Genomic DNA, 21,861 nt, shown 5'->3' on the forward strand with positions numbered 1-21,861 from the left:
TTCGCGCAATCGAAACAAAAGGAGAAAATGTGACGCCCGAGACGGCGAGCGAACGCGAACTAAGAGGGGCACGGGCTCGTCGGCTCGTCGCGCTCGACGTCGCGCTCGACGACGAGCGGCGCTTCCTTCGTTTCGACGGCGCAGGACAGACTGAGAACTCGCCGCCCGTCGACCGACTGCCACCACCGAACTCTCACCACCAACCCCCATGCCCCCACCCAACCCTCTTATCCGTCCCTTCCTGGCTTACCGTTCCGTTCCGTTCCGTTCTGTTCTGTTCTGTTCTGTTCTGTTCTATTCTATTCCTATTCTCTGTTCTATTCCGTTTCCTTCTCTTCTCTAACTCTGGCACGCGTCCCTTCCTTCCTTCCTTCCTTCCTTCCTTCCTTCCTTCCTTCCTTCCTTCCTTCCTTCCGTTCTTCCCTTTCCCGCCGTTCTCCTCTTCCTTTCGATGCTCCAATTCCTCCCGCAACCATTCGATTTCTTTCCTCTCCTTTCCTTTCCTTTTCTTCGCCTTTCCTCTCCTTCTTACGTTCTTTCTTCCTGAAGAAGACGACACGTTCTCCCTTCCTTCGCGCAGGCCATCTTCCTTCGAGGAGAAACAACGTGCCGTGACGCAGTACGACGCGACAGGACACGCGTTACAAGACGATGTGCCATGGAAAACAAGGGGGATGCTTCTATTCGCGGTCCATGTGTGGATCGGGGACCGCGCACGCGCTTCCATAAATCTCTCTGCGAACTCCACGAGCCGCGTTTCGGTTGTTCGTTCGTGCGTTACGACCGCTACGTGTCCACATCCGTGAATCGTCCGTGTTCACTTCTTCTCTCTCTCTCTCTCTTTCTCTCTCTCCGCGTCCAACGATCCATCGATCTTATCGCCCAACTTTCCGTTCCGCGCGCACACACTTCCAGGTTATGAACGATACGTGTAAAAATTATGTAAGATTTTCGCGACGCTTGACGGGAACATTCGGCGTTCGCTGTTTTTCATTGATCTGGAAAAAGAAAAGGGCGTGTGAATATGTCGTTAATATAAAACCCGTCGTGTTGTGACAAATTACGATTGACCAGGGATTGTGGATAATTGTATCGGCCACTATTGTTCTAAATTACTCTAAATTCTACAATAATTTCTGTATCTACGAAAAAGTAAAAAAAAAAATGTAAATATTTTACAAAATAGACACATTCGCAAATGGTACGACTCCACGCTTCGTCGACGAATCGTTTACGATCTGGAAAGTTTGCAAAATCGTGGCGCGCGCGAAGACGGAATGGTGGAATTTCGAGGGCGAGAGGTATTTCGGTCTCGAGAGCATCCAGAGGACATGTAGGGGAGGCACCAGCTGAAAAACCTTTCCCTAACGAACCTATTTACATTCGATAATTAAACGAACGCCCACGCATCGGAGCGTGCACGGCCAGGCTCGAAAACAAAACTGCCACCCCAAAACCCTCAAGCTCGTTGCCCCGTCGTCTGTCCCGATTAATAATGCAACTTTAAAACCCCTTGGCCCGTGTCGTTGTCTTACGAAGGCTGAATGGGCGGCGTGAGTCAGCAGAATCCATTGGCAGAGAGAAAGAGAGAGAGAGAGAGAGAGAGAGAGAACGCTCCGAAATACGAAGCCGGCATTGTCCTCACGCCCTGCACGTCGTTCCCTCGAGCACCGGGACGAACGAAACGAGGTAAGAGATCGCGCTCGCCAGACTCTGACGATATTCCCTTCCTATACTCCGTCCTCTCTCTCTCTCTCTTTCGTACGCCAACAGAGCTTTCGTTTCACCGTGAAACACGAAATATGCTTTGCGAGCGACAAGAATGCAAAGACAGTGTGACGTGCATGAAGACATATACGTATATATACAGGGCGTCCATAAAGTCTCTTTACAATTTCAAAAATTTATTACAAAGGCAAATGAAAAGACAGATAAGTGGAAATTGTTACAAAATGAGAGGTAAATATTCAAGTTTTCTTTTTTGCCTCGTTTAATACCACCTCTATATCGGGCACCGTTAAGTTGCACGAAGCACGTCAAGACGGTTCTCGATTTCTTGTTACGTTCGCTGCAGCATACCCTCATCAATGGTGGCAATGGCATCATGTGATCCTCTGCTTTAGACTAGTGATGTCCCGTACCTTTGTTCGATACACGGTATCTTTAACATAACCTCCCATGTGGGTGTCCATAGAGTCTCTTTACAATATCAAAAATTTATTACGAAGGCAATTGATGAGATATCTTTATCAGATTTGTTCTATGTATGTCAGTGGTTATCAAGGTTTTTATCACATTGCATTTCAGCTACCCTGTTAATGAATAAGAATGAACCCCTTACGAAATGGCTACTTCTCAAGAGCAGGCACAGTGTGTATCATGGCTTATTGAAACCAAATCGGATCTGCAGACTTAGCGAAACTTCAGAACCAAGTATGGAAGAGATCCACCGTCAGGTCCACCAATTCGTGCATGGCACGAGAAATTTATGAAGACAGGGACAGTGTTCGACGAAGGGATGAGTGGACGACCAAGAACATCCGAGGAGAACATCGATCGTGGAAGAAATCGAGTAACGTCTTCATGTGCTTCGTGCAACTAAACGGTGCCCATATAGAGGTGTATTAAACGAGGCAAAAAAAAAAAAAGAAAAAACTCAAATATATACGTCTCATTTTGTAACAATTTCCACTTATCTGTACCAAATTTTTTAAATTGTAAAAAGACTTTATGGACACTCTGTGCATCTATCTCGGACGAGACAGGGAAAGAAAGAAAGAAAGAAAGAAAGTCGTTTCCGTTCGGTTCGGTTCGGTTGCTGGTTCTCGAGATTCGGACGCGCTTAACGACGAAACTTTTCGAAGGGATCGGACGAGCTTTGAGAAAATCGCTCAAGGAGAGAGGAAACCTCCCCCTCCTCCTCCTCCTCCTCCTCTTTCATGGACGAGGCCGGCGGTGAACGAGAGCGACGAGGACGGGGAAAGTTGTTTCAGGTCGGCGCGTAACTCGTTGCATTGGCAAACGAATAAACGCGAAAATAGGTAGGAAGAAAGGGAGGGAATATAAACTCAGGCAGGGAACGATGTAACGCGATGGAACAGCATTGGCCGTGTTCCAGATTTTCCTAAAATCCCCGCGGGAAAGCTATTTGCCAAAGTTGCGGATGGAAGTGGCGGAAAGGGGGAGGGGAGGGGAGGGGGAGAGGAGGGGGTGGGAGGGTCGATACTCGGTTTCGCCGAGGATATAAGCGGATTTTTTTACAAGCGCGATAATTGAAGCGCGCTCATTGTTTCTCGGTCGAGACCCCCTCCACCCTTTCGAGACCCCCTCCCCCCGCTTCCGCCACGCCGCCGCGCCCTTTTATCTGCCGCGCCTTTCATCGGCCGGCATTTTCGTAAACAGTCGGGACAGCGTTAATGGAGAAAACGGGCGACAATATAATGCCGTCTGCGATTTCGTTCCAGCGTTTCGTTTCAATCTCACGCGAGTGTCCGCGTCTACGCGTCTACACGCGTAGATCATGGTTTCACCAGCCGCGGCGACTCCGGTAATTTGTCTGTTCGATGGACCGGACGTAACTCGTACGATGCCCCTGCATCGACTAATAAAATACATGCATACAGGCGTAGCACGCCTCGCTTGTTTCCTCTTCTCTCGCGACAGCTCGATAGACCACGACTCGGTACCACGCCGTACTCGGTTCGAGCTTCCGGCTCGATCGAGAAGTTGCGGGCGATACCCGCGAAACGCGACCGGTCATTGTTTGATTATTAGATTTCCATCGCCTGGAGGGGCCGTGGCCGCGTCCTGCGGCCGAGTTCGGCTCCATTCGCGTAATTGAATTCTAACTACTCGCTCAGGATCGGCGGAGACGGTTGCGTTTTATTGGGTCAGAGGATAGGAACGATCCTTCCCTTTGCATTATCCATGTAAATTGCACGCCTGGAGGAAGGCCGCGCGCGCCTCTCCGTCTGTCTCCGCCCTTCCCCTCGCTCCTATCTTCGCTCAAACTGTTTGCATATCGCCGACGTGAATTCGATCCTCTCTCACACTCTCTCTGATGAGAGTCAATCGCTGGACGATTCGTCGGCCGAATCAAGAAGCGATCTCTTTTGACTCGCGAGCCGATCGCAGACGAAGAGAGGATCCACCGAAAGCTGAAAAGTGACGCGCGTCGTTACCCCATCCCTGCAGCAACTAACCGTGGAACGCGGACGGACGGTTCGTTCGCAAACTTCCACTTCCATTTTCAACTTCCGGCATCGGCAACGAGACCAAAGGAGCAGCTCGTTGCGCGTTTGTTCCCAAACAAACTTCTGGACGGACAAACGGGGGAAAAAAAAGTGAGCGTGCAAAGAGAGGGGTGATGGAGCTACGGGTACCGGGACCCGCAGCGACCTCTACTTCGAAGAATTTAGTTTTTCAACGACATCTATGTTCCGTCGAGATGTGTATTTAATATAAACAATAGAATATTTAAAAATAGCTATTAATTTTATTATCACCATAGAAATGTTTACTGACACTTATATATATATTGTAGCCATAGTAGAAATTCTTCATTCGTTATTTCGTTATTTCGTCATTTAACTTCCATAATCTTCATTAAATTATTAGCAATTGTATATTTTGTGATATTGATAATATTTTTATAACTAAACAACTAAAATTAATTACGGAGTTATTATTTATTTATAGTATTATTTACTTATAGTATTGTGATATAAATATAAATTATCATAATCACTACAGGCCGTCAAGTTTCGCGAAACGCGAGAACGAGGAATCCTGTTCGACGACGGTGGCATTCGGGATTACGAGTCGCCCGCGTCGAGGACGGCGGAGGGAAAGCTGTTTTGCCGGAGTCGAATCGAGGAAAGTCGAAGAGTGCGGCAACGGTTGCCTTCGAGAGCGAGCGTCGGCGGGGGGGGGGGGGGGGGGGGGAAGTATTAACGTCGGAACTGTATAGCTCGGCGTTAACTCGATCCATTCTCTCTCCTCTCAGTCGAAGGGTACAAGCGACGCGCGACGCTCGGAATTTCCAGATTCTCGGACACGTTGCGCGTCGTTGACGTTTACGAGGGAACTCGCGGCGACGTTGCGCGCGCGATTTACGTTCCGCCCTCCTCTTTCTCGTCGTTCTCGCCGGGGGATGAGTTCTCTCTCTCTCACTCTCTCTCGCAATCCGTTTTCCTCGAGAACGTCATAGACTTATCCGCGCTTGTACTGTTCAGTGGCTGCGAGCAGATTTCAAGTTGCGGGTAATCGATGCGTATCCGCTGTAAAAGCTCCTCTCCCCGGCGTGGTATGAAAGCATTTGTGTGCATTGGGGGTGGTTCGCGTCGCGTCCTGTCGCGTCACCGCCACCGACGGATCGAGCACCACGATAAAACGCAAAACTTCCACGAGCGCGATCGGTAGACGTTGTTCCGAAATTCCCGGCGATGCTAGCTCCGTAAGCTGCTCCCTTTATTCTCCGCTTCGCGTCTCCGTCGAACCGTTCTATTCCACGCGGGATTTATTGATCCACGCACAATTCTACCTCGACCGCCGACTCAAACTCGCTTCGACCAGTGGCGCTCAGTTACGCGTCGCTAGTTCCTCCTGTTCTTTCCTCCTCTTCAGCTCGCCGCTCGTTCGGCTTGTTGCCGCACGCTGGAAAAAAGCACGCGGAGATCGTTCGTCTCGCTGCGCTGGCGGCTGCAAAACCGATGGCGGTAAAAACCGATTCGACGAGAGAGAGAGAGAGAGAGAAAGAGAAAGAGAGCCGAGGCAAAGGCTGGCTAGCTGGCTGGTTGGCTGGCTGGAGGCTAGGTTATTTGCGCGGAGGTAGGAGATCGGCCGGCGAAAACGGCGAAACTTGGACGAAGCTTGAATTTCGGGTCGGCCTCGCGTTCGCCGTAATTGCAGCCAGGCAGGTTTCCATTACGAATTTAAATATTGATTCGCCGCCGCCACTGGCAGCCGTAATGGAATCTCAAAAGCTCGGGGAACTGGGCTTTGAAGAGGTATCGGTTTGGTTCGTGGAGCTAGCCTGAACTCCGACCGAGGCTGGTTTCCGCCTCGCGTGTGTGTCGGGGCACACGCTCCGCTTTCCCGTCTTTTTCGACAGCATCCGGAATGGCAGATCAAAGTTGCCGATAACTAAGCCGAAACTCGAGAGCCACGCCGGTTAATACGTACTTCTACTCTCTATCTCGTCGTTTGCGACTAGTCATTAACTTCCAAATCGACCGGATACGATTCTCTTCCCTTCTTCCCTCTTCATCCGTTCGCTCTCAGTCCTTCTCCCATCCTCGTTCCGGACGCAACGGGGAAAAAGGAGAGACAGACGAAAAATGAGCGTGCAGACGCTGTCGGCGAAGGGGTAGGGGGAAAATGTATCGATCGACACGGGCATCACGATTCTACGTTCGCGAAAATCGCCGGTTGCGTACGTTCTCTCTTATTGACACTCGATATTCGGGTTAAACGAGTGCGCACGTCAAAGGGAGAGAGAGGGAGAGAGGAAGAAAAAGGGAGGAGCAATCGTAGTGAGAGATGGATAAGCAATTTCGCGTAAGCGAGACGTCATCGACGTTTATGATGCATAATGACAGTAACATGGAAATTATTATACCTGAAAGTAACGGTAATAAAAATAAATCAAATACAGCAATTGTAACAAAGTAACAAAAGTTGACTCGCGTAAGCGAGACGTCACGGACGTTCATGATGCGTAATAACAGCAATACAAAAGGTAATACCTAAAAGTAAAAATATATTATTTTTGTATTACAGTTGACACGAAAAAGTAATAAAGTGAAATATAATAATAGTAGTAAAATTTAAGTTAAATACTAAACAAGTTAAATATAATAATAGTAGTAAAACTATGATAATAATGGTGTAATATAATAATAGTAGTAAAGTAGTAATAGCAGTAAGTTAAGCATAATAATAGTATGGTGAAATAACAAAAGTTGACTCACTAGTTGAAGATACCTGTTTCAAGTTTTTAAATTATCGTTCCGAGGAGCTATTTGGAGCAATTACGTTGGCAATGTACGAGACTCTCCAATTCAGAACCTGAAAGGATTTTCCAGCGTCGGAATGGCTTCGCGGCTTGCTCCTGCAGCGCATCAATGTTTACTGATTCGTATTCGACGACCGACTACGATCACGGATCCATCCGATGCCTTTCTTCAATTCTCATCCCGAACTTATTGCAAGCCCGCTTCGAGAAACTGGAATCGTTCCGCGATGTCGTCTCGATCGTAATTTTCTTCTTTTTCTCTGTTTTCTTTCTTCTTTTTTTTCTCTCGATCGCGTTGGAATCGAAACCATGCGAACCTCGGGTTGCAACCTTGGGACGAGGTATCCTCGGATTTTCGAGACAACTGGTAATCCTTTCAGCGATCCCCAGCGATACTCCGAGTATCCTGACAAAGCGACGAGGGTCATGCCACCGTGCCGTTGTCGCTCCATGTATATTTCATACCAGTCGGAAGTTTCGGCGACTGTTTCTGCAGCTTGTCGACACTCACGCGACAAGCGAGTTACCGATTAACCGAAAATCTCGCTGAAACTCTCGAGTGAAACAAATCGTCATCGCTTCTCCGGCTCGTGCTTTCGCTTTATCGATTTTTGCTTACCACCGTTCCCGCTGTGGGGAACGACTTCGGAAAGTCTTGAGGAAAAATGGAAAACTAAACGCACGGGCGTCCTCGTAATCGAGAGCAATGCTTTACATAGTAAACAGTCTGTTTCCATGCCGGCCGCGTAGAATCATTCGCATGCACATGCCGAGTTGCACGCGAAAAATTGCAAGTTCGCGCCGGACGAATTGAATCGGTTTCCCCTCCTTGGTAATTCATCGATCGCGATCGAGCCGGCTTGTTCTCAAACTTTCGCAAACAGAAGTCGTTTGAGGAGCCACGTTCACCTCTGTATCCTCTGTATCCTATATTTTCCAACCATCACACGTCGCATCGAGATGCTTTCGAATTTAACGTAATTTCCTTGCGCTGGCAACTGGCACGCGGACCATAACGAATGACCGAACCGTACACAACAATTTGTCGCTTTCTTTTTTTTTTGAACTCGTCGATACGACGTCGCTGGATAGAAATTATTAAAAAATAATAAACTTATCATTTGCTTCGCCGGGATTACATTTAAATACACTTAAAATGTTACAATTTCGGACAAACAATTATCGACGTCATTCCACCCTTGCGCTTGCAACTGGTTCGCGGACCATAACGAGTGACCGAGCCGTACATAACAATTTGTCACTTCCTTTTTCTTTTGAACTCGTTGGTACGACGTCACTGGATAGAAATTATTAAAAAATAATAAACTTATCATTTGCTTCGCCTGGGTTACATTTAAATACACTTAAAGTGTTGCAATTTGGAACAAAAAATTCTCGACGTCATTCCAACTCAAGAGATTGACCTCTTGCGCTTGCAACTGATTCGCGGACCATAACGAGTGACCAAACCGTACACGACAATTTGTCACTTCCTTTTTCTTTTGAACTTGTCGGTACGACGTCACTGGATAGAAATTATTAAAAAATAATAAACTTATCATTTGCTTCGCCTGGGTTACATTTAAATACACTTAAAGTGTTACAATTTGGAACAAAAAATTCTCGACGTCATTCCAACTCAAGAGATTGACCTCTTGCGCTTGCAACTGGTTCGCGGACCATAACGAGTGACCGAACCGTACATAACAATTTGTCACTTTCTTTTTCTTTCGAACTTGTCACTGGATAGAAATTATTAAGAAGTAATAAACTTGTCATTTGTTTCACCTGAGTTACATTTAAATATACTTATAACTGAGAAAATGTTGCAATTTGGGACAAAAAAAAAAAACTCTCGACGTGGCCCGTCATTCCAAGATCTCAAGAGGTTGAAGCACGAGGTTTGAAAACTCGGAGGCGGCGGCGGCGAAATTGGTCAGCATTGAAGCATAATCGGTCGATGCGACCGTTCCCTCTGTAAAAAAAGAATAGAAGGGTATTAGTTGCGAGCCGCAGATATCGAGAAGAGGTATCGAAGCGGTAGCTGGACAAACGAGGGGGTAGATGAGAGGCGACCGAACGGAAGTTACAACGAGCTCGTTGCGTTCCCCTTGTCGTCGTTGTCGAACGAAGTGTTTGCGCTAAAATAGCCGGCTATAAAAGAATAAATAAGCAAAGGTAACGACGGCGACGGCGCGGCAGAGCCAAAGAAAGAACCCGAAGAGGAGTTAGAGAAACGCGGCCGTTTGGCGAGCTGCCCTGATACATTGTGACCAGCGTAGGACCGTAGGGAGGGTTTGGGGGGTAGAGATAGGAACTCGTTCCGCGCGTAGGTCGATGCAATTTCCGAGCGTGGGAAGAGCGAAGCGTGTCCAAACCGATTTTGCGGTCCTCCGAGACATTATTGTTCGCATCCGTTACTATTCCGGACGTAACGCGTAGCGAGATTAACGATTCGTCAATTAGCACGGCTAATGTATTTATGGGCCAGCCTCTCTCAATCTCTTCGCTCGTTCCTCCGTTTTGCTTCGCTCTTTTTTTATTTTCTTCTCTCTCCGAGTTCGCTCTGTAATAATAATCCACTTCAGGAACTGCGCGTTGTGTATACACGGCTCGAACATTTTTGCTAGTTCAACGAACTCGTAATGCTATTCTATATGGTATCGGTGTGGCAACGGATCTGTTCGCTAACGAGAAAAGGTACTCTCTAGATTTCAATATCCGAAAAATTTCGAATCCGGCCACCAAGGGAGTGCTACTTTCCTACTTCCATTCGCGAAAGAAAATTGCGCTGCTCGCCAAAATCATCCTGGGCAAACGAAAGAAGGAACGAAAGATTTTCCTTGTCCGATCGCGGACAATTGGCGAATCCCGGATTGATATCGACGGATGTGAATCAAGGGATGGAACGTATGTACGCGGGTCTCTCGGGTCGGAAACCGGTCCACGGATTTCGCCCCGAATAATAATATAATTGGACAATTCATAGAGGGTAAGTGCTCGTACTTGCGCCTATGAAGCGCTCTATTATCACGAACCACCGGCTTTGTAATGCAAAACCAATTTCCCCCGTCATCTCGTACGTCGCGCTACGTCGTGCCGCGTTCTCTAACGACCGGTCTCTCCCCACCCCTCTCTCTCTCTCTCTCTCTCTCTCTCTCTCTCTCTCTCTCTCTCTATCTATATATCTATCTATCTCTCTCTCTTTCTCTCTGCATTAATCATACCGGCACTTTTCGTACAGCCTCGTTCTTTATCACGATTATAAAGTTACGAAAGGCTAAAGAATTATTCGAGTGGAATAGGACGGCAACGAGAACTTGGCGTGCCTGCTGTATATCTACCGTATGTACATATGTACATACATATGTGTTCGTGATACATAAGTGTAGTTTGCGCGAAATACGCGACTCGACACCCTCCTAAAGAACAGGAGCAAAGTTTGGGTGGGATCGGGGAGCGAAATCCTTTGGGGAATTTGATTTGCGTAGCGCGACGGGTACGAAAGCTGGGAAAATGCGATCCGTCGTTTGCGCGAAATCGCTTGGCTTAATATCGAGAGCTAAAGAGTTTCCGCGAAAGGCGTTTCTTCCCGGAAGAAACAGCGGCGGAAGTGGTAGAGGAAAAAGTAGAGAACTGAAAAAGGGGGAAAAAAAACGAAGATGATAAGGGTAGCGAGCGCAAAGAAGCAACGTGGGGCAAAGAAAGGCAAACCTAGTTGCAAAACTAGGTAGAAGGAGGGAAAAAAGAGAGGAAAGAGAGAAATTTGCGAGCTTACTATCACCCTATATTCAGCCCGGGGATCGTTCCCGGGTTTCGTAAATCTTTGAGAATATCCAACGATAGCCAAAGGCTCTTTAAAGTCTCCATTCTTCTTCTTGCCTAACCGGTACAATTTATAGTCTCACGGTCGGCTCTGCGGCCCCGTATGCCCCATAGGAACAGCTATAACGAACGATTCGACAACAGCGTTTACCAACTTTGGTCACTAAATTAACCGAAGATCATCGGGTACTTTAGTATGAAATCCTAGATTCCGCTACGAGTTACACTCACGAAGTTTATCCGTAAATTATTTTTATTTGCAGTCAGGTTAACTGGTTACCTGGAACAGAACGGACAGAAAAAAGCTCCCTTGTTGGAGAACATTATCCAGAGTGTGAACTTCGAAATTAATTAATTCGACATTAAACAAACTTGACTTAGAGAAGGCCAAATAGGAACAAAGACCGAAGCTGTAGATCGATTGTCGTGGAATTAATATCTTCGTGAACGTCGAAATAATCGTGAGAAAGAGAAGGAAGGAAGCATAGAAGCGACGTACAGGACGACTCTGACGAGGAGTATCGATAAAAAAGCTGAGAACGCGTTTTCGCGTAATGTGGTCAAGAGGAGAGACATGGTCGGAGAAATAGCGACGCGAAAGAGAAAATACGTGATCCGGAAGCTAGTGCCGCCTATTGGAAAATCTAGCTATTATACGATGCGTCGTCCTCTAGGAATCGAGTCGACTGACCCCACGGGGGCTAAGACCGTGCTTTATTTTGCCTCCTCGGCGAACCCATCCGAGGGAAGACGGTATTTTTATTTAAATTTCATTCGATCCGTTCTCGAACTTTCCCTCAGCCCGCCTCAGCCGGCATCGTATTATGCGGCTTCTCTCCGGTAAAATCGTCTCGCTCTAATGCCGAGACTTTGCAAATTTATTCTATTTGCCCAAAAGCCGATCGTCGCTCCTATAAATTCGAATATTCGTTCTTGACTCTGCTCGACGTTTGTCGCTCTGCGTTGCCGCGTTACGCCTCCTCTTGCTGCCAACTTGAAAGCCTTAGAGCCGAGTTAGAGGTGAAACCGGAGGAATACAGATAAGAAGAGGAAGAACTACTAAAGATGGTCTTTAGTTCCTGAATAGACAACACCTGCGGCGGTCGCGTACGCGATAAGAGTTGCAGGTATCGGTAGTCGGTGGCAATGTCAGCGCTGAGTTATCGTCTGGTTGTTTGCCGCGAGATCGACCCACGCCTTTGCCAAAGGCGTTCAATGGGCGGTGAGGAAGGAGGTGGAGGATGCGGCTCGAACGAGAGCGGAACGACAGCCAAGACCATCGAGCTTTGAATAGAAGAGGAGTAAGGTCGAAATAGAGTCTCGATCGTTACCATCGCTTCTGTGTGTAAACACGCGACGTGTTGTATGTACACAGTCTTACGTTGTAATAAACATGACATCGTCACGCAAACGAACGATCGTCAAATAGAGATATATGTGCATACATACATATGTGATAGAAAGTATGAAAGATCTAGGATAGGAAATTGTCTCGAAATGGGACAAGAAAGCGAAAGAAGACGACGAAGGAGAGAGGAGAGTAGAACAAGCCGCGAGCATTCGTTGCGACAGTAGTTGCAGTACGAGAAGAGTTGCTAATGATTCGCTAACGAGATACGTGCTCGGTCTGTTTCGTACCGAAACGAAAGAAAAACCGACTACCTTAGAAATAAGAGAGATTTCTTCCTCTTGAGACTTCCTCTCTACCTTTCCCCTCTTTCTCTCTATCGCTCTCTCTCTCTCTATATATATATATATCGCCACTGACAAGCTTCGTCTTTGTCTTTATTTCGTCTCCTGTACCTATCCGATTTCTTTTTTTTTCTGGCCCTCTCTTTATTTCGTCGTACTAGCAGTGGCTGCATGAACCTCCCGTGCTCTACAACATTTAAATGTTACCTCGTTCATTTGTAACGAAGATTAATCTGTATTGCTCGAATGCCGATTAAATGACAACATTAAAAAAATAGACCAGAAGCGCTTGCGCGATTAGAAATGGATTAGATAAGAAAGAAGTAGCTAGAAATTGCAAAATGACGTTACATTATTTCTAGCGAACTCCATTTAATAAAATCTCAATTAATCCATTGACTCTATTTATCCGACTGTATTAATTGTGTTTATATTTCTGCACCTTACGTATCTTTATATCAAGGAATTTTTATCCCGTATAAATAGATAAAGAAATTAAATTAAACGAAATAATTCCGTGCAAATACGAGCAAAGATTAGAACCGTTGGAAACAAACCAATCGTTCACCAAGAGACCACGTATTGCAAACGGAACTTAAATCAACTGACGATCGACTCGCAAAGAGTCTAGTAAAAATATATCAACGAGAAGCGATAACCTTCATATATGTCAGTTTTTCTCGATGCAACGATTTTTCCTTTTACCCCTCCCCGCGCTCACTTCTCGCCGCCGCTTCGTTCCTCGACCTAGGCTAGTTTTATTTCCAACCGCTTTACCTTCGAACTTTTATTTACGTGTCACCGGAAAAGCGTTCTCGTGTCTCAACATCGACGGAGACCCCTCTCTGATTCTGCGTCTGCACGGATATTCCGATGCCTGGAGTTTCCAGAGGCCGCGTTTTCCATTAAAGCCTTGCCAAACCAAGAAATCTTTTGCGAATTTATCGAGTCGATCTTTGTCTGCGAATATGCATTTCCATCTCGATCGATGAGTCACCAAACTTTTTTCCATGTTACACGCTACAGCGTCCTCTCATACACGCCAATTCCATATTCGCCATTCTGTGAAACACGTTCTTTATTCATAAAGTAAATATACAATTTTATTTCGTGTTTTACGCTGTCCACGACTGAAATTAGATTAAATTAAAAATTTCAAAATTAGATAATATCTGTAATATTCTCCAATTTAGTTTTAAACTGTTAGTTACCAATAGCATAATGATGCCAGTTAACAGTTAATAATTAATAAATTGCATATTTTATATATTTTATATTCCATTTCCATCGCGACTTAGATGAAATTGCATATGTCCACGTGTATTGTGATTTATCCAATCTTGATTTAAATATTTACCAGTCTCTATTAATACTAGCTAACTAATTACAATGAAATATCAAAACGCAGAGTATTATACACATAATATTATATGGAGAGCTTATAATCTAATCAATATAAATTATTATTAATTTTTGATTAAGAGCAATTTGTATTATAAAAATTTTTTTTTCTTGAAAATTTTAAACATTATTATATGGTCATTATAATATAATTATTAAAATATGATTAAAACTATTAAAAATATATTGTTATTTAAATTATTAGACGTAACAACTAAACTATTCCATCGATTGATAATTTTAATAAAAAAAAAACATTTGCATGATAAACGCAATTTTTAATTGAAAGGTCACTTTAAGAAGTCACTTATACTAAACTTCTGAGTCTTCCATATATTAATAAATATAAAATTCCTAACCACTGCTCGCGAATTATTCCGCGTTTTTAATTTACTCTCGAGGTATTCCGCTTCGTGATGGAGAAACGGTTAACTATGGCTGGATTATTTGAAGAATGTATCGGTTTAGAAACTGTAAAACACGTTCAACCTTTGAGTTATTTTATCGAGTTACACTCGTGGCAGAAATTATTCGGTGAAGATTCGGTTTCAATCTGAAAGAAAAAGCAAATTGTAGTCTTAGGCAATATAATTTTGTATTTTTTATCTCAACTCTTCAAACTGAAGACTAATAAATACAAATTATACATAATGCTTTTAGTGCTTTGCATCTGACACGATGTAACACGTTATGATAATAAATGGTTGCTGAAAATTGAGAAAAAAGTCATAAAGCAAGGGGTTACAACCACAATGTTTTGAGATTGTTTGAAACATTATGTTGACTTCTTTCGTTTTGGTGTTTTCACTCCTGTGAAACATTAATCTTCACCGATAATCGTTAAAAGCACTATCTATTTTTCGAAAGAACAGAAAGAAATTTTGCACGCGTGAAATGTCAGCGCTACATCCGATGGCCCTTAAATTTTCATTCCTCCGTGGTTAAATGACGAATGTCCCAATGTACGGATCAGCAATCATTCATGTTTTCGCCAATGTCGTTCGATGGGCATTCGTATTCATTTGTCACGACGTGCACCAGGTAAAAGTGATTTTCCGTCGACGTTGCAACTGTGCCGCGTTGCTGTGTCGCCTGTCGTCGTCTCCAATGCTTTAATTTTCAAGCGATTCATCATTCGATAATTAGCAGAATTAATAATCCTTTTCGTTTTTCTATTCGTGTGAGTACACATTGAAACCGGTTTTTACACGACGATATTCAATAGAAACGTACAGTTTGCTCTAACTGCCAAACTACCATTATTATACCTAATGGCGGTTTGTGAGGGTGCTGCAACTTTTGAAATATATGTACACACTGCAAATATAATGGATTTCTATTATTTTTTATACAAAATAAGAGAATTATGTGGGATTGTTCATGATAAAATTAAATATGTATTACAAGTAAATATTACAAGTAAATAAATTAATAAATATACTTATATATCAAGAAAAATTAGAAGTGCTGTAGCTCCGCAGTACTTATACACGAGACGCCACTGATCATATTTAGTAACAGACCAGGATATTTTTGCGAGTTTAGTTTTGATACTAATTCTACATATATTTAAGATCACTATATCAGTAGTCATATCAAATTCGTGATAGTTATACTTCATTATAATGCTACTTTCGTATAACACACATAATGTATCATATTCGCACAAATTTTCTGTAACGGGCACATATGCAACTTGCAATCGCTTACTAAATTTCGACAGGCATCTTCTTCACCGAGTAGTTCAGGTATTGCCATCTATCGGATTTTTCCACTTCACTCTTCGAGAGATATTTAGATGGTAAACGCGACATGTATCTGTTGTCTTTGTCTATTGATTATATTGCCTCCTAAGCACCTCTTTCAATTCCAACTGGAAAGGGTAAATTAGAAAAATCCGATAGATGGCAGTAGATGTCTCCTCCATAGATAAGACCAATCCATTTATTTGCAAAGTGTTAATTTAAAAATTGTCTAGCCACTCGGTTAAAATGCGGCGGAGCTTCATCATGCATAAATCGCATACAAAGTCTAAGGAAGTTCCAGTCGATATTAAACTAATTGGTCGTTTCTTCTAGCAAATATCACAAATGTGCGCTTACAGATTATTAATACGACATGTTTCTTACCAGAGTAGTAGTAGTAGCCGAAGCGGAAGTAGCGAAAGTAGTAAGCCTTTTTCCTCTTCGCAACCAGGTTTTATATCCTTGATTTGCGAAAAGGGGGAAAACTCTTTTCCCGCGTTTTTCCGGTTTTCCTGGGTTTTCTATTTTTTACAAAAAAAAAGTGTGGCTGCATGTCTTATTGGAAACTCACCTTGCAACGGAAAGTAGCGGATGTAGGTGGCGCTATTTTTAATTGCGTGGAGGTAGCAGTCGCTACATTTCATTTGCAAAAAAAAGATATTTAAGAGGATTTATTTATGAACTTCTGTAGCTGCAGCCTCATTTTTAAACCTTAAACTTTCCTCTCGCATTTTATTTGACTTTTGCAGAATGTACAAATAAAAATTTACAAATTTTGTTCAATAGATCGAAAAATTGGCGCCAAATTTATTTAAAACAATTTTGGGCAAATTAAATTTGATATTTTAATTATTGTTCGTGAATATAATTAAAAGGATGAACAAGATTTTAACACATCTCTTTTATTCATATATTAACAATTATTGAATTGAATACTATGTATTTGATTTGAATATTATTATTTGATTTGGATACTATTTCTGTACTGTAATACTGTTCGCCGTAGTAAATCATAAGAAATGTAAAAAATATTCATTCCCTCGAGATTGATATTTCAGAATACACATAAAGCACAAAGTTCCATAAGATGCTAGATCTATTTTATATTTAGTCAATGCTCGTGTTAACCAACGCCTATGAATGACATTAAATTGCATATGTATAATCAACATTGTGACTTTAATATACGTTTCATAATTTCATTTTCTTAAGTGATAATATCTCGAAATGATTTTTAAAAAGGCAATCGTATATGCTAATTTATTACTTTTGTTCACAGTGATAGGTAAGTGTATATGTTGTCGAATAAAAACTACTGTAGCGTGTATAAAATAAGAGCGTTCAATTTAAGGTTATGAAGTATTAAGTTTCAATTAATTTTTCAATTCACTTAAATAAATTTTAGGTACTCAAGCGATTCGTTGTTATCAGTGTAGTAGTGATACTGATCCTAAGGGCGAAGATCTGTGTGGAGCATATGGAAAATTTGATAAAGAGAAAAATATCGCCATCGAATGTAACAGCGAAGAGTCACACATGCCTGGTACATTCTGTGTTAAAATAACACATCAGAGTCCTCGTGGTTTTATTTGTAAGTTTACTTCTTTAAAATTTCTTGTTACTGAACAAGATTTAACTTATGTCAACAAATTTAAATATACGGTACACTTACATTTACGTTTGGTTAATCATTCGATTACTGATCTAGTTCTCATTTATTTATTTTTTTGATTAATTTTTGAAGGGGACGGTAGATGGCGTCAAGTGATTCGTCGATGTTCTTCTGTAGCCAGTACTGGAGTCACAGGTGTTTGTAATTGGGGAGTCTATGAAAATGGTGTATATTGGGAAGAATGCTCTTGTTCTGAAAACAATTGTAATACAGCATCATCCTTATCGTCATTCCCAATAATTATCTTATTGAGTCTTGCTATTTCAATTACCATATTCTCTTTGAGATAAAAGTATGAAATATACTTATTCATTTTGGACAAATCATTACAAGTAAAATTTTCATTGAAGAAAAACTGCCTGTGCCTTAAAACAGTAGATAGAATATGTATTATGATGTAGTATTTTATATGTATTTCTATAAAATACATCATCATTTTATTATACAAAAAAGCAGTTCTAACAACTTAATTTAGCAATATGATCAAAATATTTTTGATTTATTTATTAAGTTTTCTATTACATTTTGAAATATTTTATACAAACTTTATATTTAAAGTTAATGTATTGTTTCCCGTTTTTGTTTTAATCAAATCGTCCAAAATATTTACCTGAGATATTTTAGTTATTAATATGGTAATTGAAAATATGTCCTTAGATTTTTGCGTTTGACAGATAGAATGACTTTAATTGTTACGATGATTAGTTACAAATATAACAATATCATGAAAAACAGTAAATAAGAGATATCCGTCCAGATTTATCTCAGATATTCATCCAGAATTTGTAAAGTATCCGTCCATTTTTTATTATTTCTATAAATTGATCTGATTAAAGATATCAAAGATAAATTAGAACTATATTATAATATAATATTTTATATTAAATGTATTATATAATTTTATAAATAAACAAATAAATTCTTAGTGTTCGTTATTTTTATACCAGATTCAGCCTATAATTTTGTATATAATTTAATATAAACAATGACGACAATATTTAAAGTTATTGTATAATTACATGTAATAAACTGCATTGCTAACAGAAGTCAACCTCATTAGTAATATAATTTATTCTTTCTATTTTTAGTTTTACTGTAATTGTTTTTTTATCTCTGATCATTTCAAATACGATGTGCGTTATTATTATTATATAATTTGTTAGAACGTGATTTTTTGACTAAACTAACTTACTAGAATTAGTATGATTAATACATTTGGTACTACAAGATGCTAGAACTCTTATAAAGATAACTATATGTACATAAGTTCATACCAAAGACTAGAGAGTAGAGATTTGAATGTCCTGTTCAAACATAAAATTAGAGTAAAACTAACATATTAATATAAAATTAAGTATTCTCCGTATGTATTTCCCCGAATATATCGAAGAGAATCCCCGGAATTTGCTACCTTATAAAAAAAAATTGTATTGTTTCCATAAAAATTACAGTCGTTAATTAAATTGCAATAAAAACATGAATCAAAACGAAAATGCAAATTCAAGAAATATACATATGTATATCGAAAGAGAATAAGAATTACTCTTTCTAAGCTGTAATACAACAAAAAAGATGAGTCCAAAAAACGAATTGGATACATAGAACAATATTCATTTAAAATCTGCTAATTATATGAAAAACAACTGAATATGAGATTATATTATTTCGTATTAATTATGGATGTACACTTTAACGTATGAGCTTATTATAATGCTTAATCAAAAAAATTATATTGGTAATTGTGATTATCGTAGGGAATTTTTATATTAAAACTCTTGAACTCTTCATATATGTCTGAATGATTTGCGCATGCTTTACATTTCCCTCTCGCTCCATTGTATACAACTATTCTTTTCTTTATGAATGTTCAAGTTGGAAGTTTGATCAGCGTTTAAAGTGGCATGTGATTTCGGCGAAGGAAAGTTAATACACGAATAAAGGAATTTCCTGTTTAAATTGAAATAAACTGCAATATACAATGAATATTGCGGATGGAGTCGGATACACGCGGTCGGAAATATTTGTGCTTGTGGCAAGGATATCGTTTATCGCGGCTTTTGGATTTTTCAGTATGAAATGGATTATGAATCAACTTGATCCAACGAACAATGCAAAGAAAAAAGCCAGGAAAAAGGTTATACATTAATTGTTTAATGTTTTTAAAAATTAAGTCTTACATAACATATTTTCTCTACATATTAAAAAAATAACCTCATTTCTCATGTATTTTTTTTTAATAAAAAAAAGCTTTACTTGAATGCTCCGCAGGCACAAGAACAGTTACGAAAATTAGCCAAAACTGATAATCTATCATGGTCAGTGGACATGGATCAGTTGACAGATTATGAAATGATGATAGCTAATCACATAGTGGATCCCAAAGATATTAGAGTTTCATGGGAGAATATTGCAGGCCTTGAACATGTTATACAAGAACTCAAAGAAACTGTGATATTGCCTATACAGAGAAAAGAATTATTCGAAGACTCTCAGTTAACTCAAGCACCAAAGGTAGAAAATTATACGTTGTTGGAAAATTTATATATTACAATCTATATTCTGATTTTAGGGTGTACTATTGCACGGTCCACCAGGTTGTGGTAAAACGATGATTGCCAAAGCAACCGCTAAAGAAACTAAAACATGTTTCATTAATTTAGATGTAAGCATTCTAACTGATAAATGGTACGGTGAAAGTCAAAAATTAACTGCAGCTGTCTTTTCATTAGCTGTGAAACTTCAACCATGTATAATCTTTATTGATGAAATAGGTTGGTAGAAAAAAAGATTGTTTACTTTATGCTAATATCAATTAAACGTAAAATATCCTCTATTTTTTTTCCACACAGATTCATTTTTAAGAGCACGTAACTCACAAGATCATGAAGCAACAGCAATGATGAAAGCACAATTCATGTCTCTTTGGGATGGACTAATCACAGATCCTTCTTGCACAGTTATAATAATGGGTGCTACTAATAGACCACAAGACTTAGACAGAGCTATTCTCAGACGTATGCCAGCTACTTTCCACATTGGTTTGCCAGTAAATAAGATTTATATTAAATTATATTGATAAAAAAACGTGTGTTTATACGATTTTTATATATATATATATATATTTCAGGATGAACAACAACGAATACAAGTCTTAAAGTTGATATTAGATCATGAACCAGTAGCTGAAAATATAGATATAGTAAAATTGGCGAAAATTACAGAAGATTTTTCTGGATCAGACCTGCAAGAACTTTGTAGAAATGCTTCTATTTATCGCGTTCGGGATTACTTGCGAACTCATACACAGTTAATATATATCTAATATCATTATTATATGTAAAAATTGATAATAAAATTTATATTTAACTTTTTTTTATTATAGGGATACTAGTAGTACTGACGATGAAGAGTTTCACGATGCAGTACGACCTATAACAATGGAAGATCTACTTACATCATATAAAAAATTAAGAACATCTAAAATACATACGGGTACTCGTAGTGTTCTTAAATCTGATATAGATTAGACATATGTCAATCCATTTTGAAATTTTTTTCTTTAAGAAAGAAAAATTAGGAAAAGAATTTTATAGTAATGTATCTCATTTTCAAATATTCATAAGAAAGAGTATGTAAAAAATTTTGTTGCAAAATTTCATAATTCATAAATTGCTAACACTAAGAGAAACAGTGCGCATGGAAAAAAGGTGTATATATGCATATATATGTATGTAACATATAATTACCTCTGATATAGGACTACTAACTTATATTTCGAGGAGAAGAAATTTGAGTACAATTTAAATTATTTTATTGGATAGAAAATAGATTCCATGAGATTTATAATACAAACAAAATGTAAAGTATCTTGATTAAAAAAGAGAATTGAATCTATCAATATCAACATTTTGCCAATTTAATTTGTTGTGTATTTTTTTTTACTGCATAGTATATTAATATTAGTCATACTGAAAATTTTTATATGTATGCGCAATTTTTTTCGTAAGTAATCTGTGTATGCGTGTGTGGACGTGTGTATTTATGCGTGTATACATGGTAAGAAATTAATCAATATATCTTGATTATTGTTATGTAAATTAATTTGTTGTTAATTGTTACACTTCACTGTATAAATTTTTATATTTATCAGTGTACAGATAATAATTCCTAGTTTATAAATAATGCATCTGATATGGAACAAGATTAGAAATTATAAAGAAACAGTTGTTATGTCCAATATATATGTAATTTAAACTTGATGTTGAGCGTAGAATCAAATTTATATAGACAAATCAATATTGATTGTTTAAAAGTAATTTTATGTGAAAAACAAAACAGAAATAGAGATGCAAATTTTATGTGAAAGGAAAAACAGAAATAGAGATGCAAATTTCTAGTTTCACATGTTAAATATCGTTCGTTACCTCTATACATATATAACAATTAGTTAAAGATTACGATAATTTTTAATCAAGATTTGTTGTATAAAAAAAGAAGAATATAATTGTTGA

General features: G+C 40.0%; 2 protein-coding genes and 2 long non-coding RNA genes across 6 annotated transcripts; 2 read left to right on the forward strand and 2 right to left on the reverse strand.

Moving 5' to 3' along the window:
* Positions 1–12,295: 12,295 nt before the first annotated feature.
* On the reverse strand, positions 12,296–15,246 carry LOC122535494. 3 transcript variants are annotated; one of them, XR_006308180.1, is made up of 4 exons: positions 14,328–15,246; positions 13,744–13,895; positions 13,310–13,594; positions 12,296–12,719 (listed from the first exon to the last, which is right to left on the reverse strand). It is a non-coding gene; the product is annotated as an uncharacterized LOC122535494 (long non-coding RNA). The 3 variants fall into 3 exon arrangements; XR_006308181.1 differs by lacking the exon at positions 12,296–12,719 and having other exon boundaries at positions 12,872–13,594; XR_006308182.1 differs by lacking the exon at positions 12,296–12,719 and having other exon boundaries at positions 12,872–13,594; positions 13,744–13,908.
* A 1,520-nt stretch (positions 15,247–16,766) lies between these two features.
* Positions 16,767–17,647, forward strand: LOC122535493. The gene is made up of 3 exons (XM_043667074.1): positions 16,767–16,963; positions 17,084–17,269; positions 17,423–17,647. Exons 1-3 carry the CDS (start codon positions 16,906–16,908, stop codon positions 17,638–17,640), a joined length of 462 nt encoding a protein of 153 aa, XP_043523009.1. The 5' UTR covers positions 16,767–16,905; the 3' UTR covers positions 17,641–17,647.
* Positions 17,648–18,008: 361 nt separating this feature from the next.
* On the reverse strand, positions 18,009–18,491 carry LOC122535495. Its single transcript, XR_006308183.1, has 2 exons — positions 18,370–18,491; positions 18,009–18,176 (listed from the first exon to the last, which is right to left on the reverse strand). It is a non-coding gene; the product is annotated as an uncharacterized LOC122535495 (long non-coding RNA).
* Positions 18,492–19,145: 654 nt separating this feature from the next.
* On the forward strand, positions 19,146–21,584 carry LOC122535491 (outer mitochondrial transmembrane helix translocase). Its single transcript, XM_043667072.1, has 6 exons — positions 19,146–19,484; positions 19,619–19,861; positions 19,920–20,121; positions 20,200–20,396; positions 20,478–20,656; positions 20,733–21,584. Exons 1-6 carry the CDS (start codon positions 19,329–19,331, stop codon positions 20,875–20,877), a joined length of 1,122 nt encoding a protein of 373 aa, XP_043523007.1. The 5' UTR covers positions 19,146–19,328; the 3' UTR covers positions 20,878–21,584.
* Positions 21,585–21,861: the final 277 nt, after the last annotated feature.

This window comes from Frieseomelitta varia, unplaced genomic scaffold, assembly GCF_011392965.1.
Source record: "Frieseomelitta varia isolate USP_RPSP 00005682 unplaced genomic scaffold, Fvar_1.2 scaffold_729, whole genome shotgun sequence".
NCBI lineage: Eukaryota > Metazoa > Arthropoda > Insecta > Hymenoptera > Apidae > Frieseomelitta > Frieseomelitta varia.

What these genes read in the sequence shown, in the direction of transcription:
- LOC122535493 (XM_043667074.1), top strand. Translation starts at nt 16,906, where the DNA reads ATGATTTTTAAAAAGGCAATCGTATATGCTAATTTATTACTTTTGTTC. An exon ending in ACTTTTGTTCACAGTGATAG is followed by an intron (nt 16,964 to 17,083) that starts GTAAGTGTATAT and finishes AATAAATTTTAG; the next exon opens with GTACTCAAGCGATTCGTTGT. An exon ending in GAGTCCTCGTGGTTTTATTT is followed by an intron (nt 17,270 to 17,422) that starts GTAAGTTTACTT and finishes TAATTTTTGAAG; the next exon opens with GGGACGGTAGATGGCGTCAA.
- LOC122535491 (XM_043667072.1), top strand. Translation starts at nt 19,329, where the DNA reads ATGAATATTGCGGATGGAGTCGGATACACGCGGTCGGAAATATTTGTG. An exon ending in AGAAAAAAGCCAGGAAAAAG is followed by an intron (nt 19,485 to 19,618) that starts GTTATACATTAA and finishes AATGCTCCGCAG; the next exon opens with GCACAAGAACAGTTACGAAA. An exon ending in TACTTGCGAACTCATACACA is followed by an intron (nt 20,657 to 20,732) that starts GTTAATATATAT and finishes TTTTTATTATAG; the next exon opens with GGATACTAGTAGTACTGACG.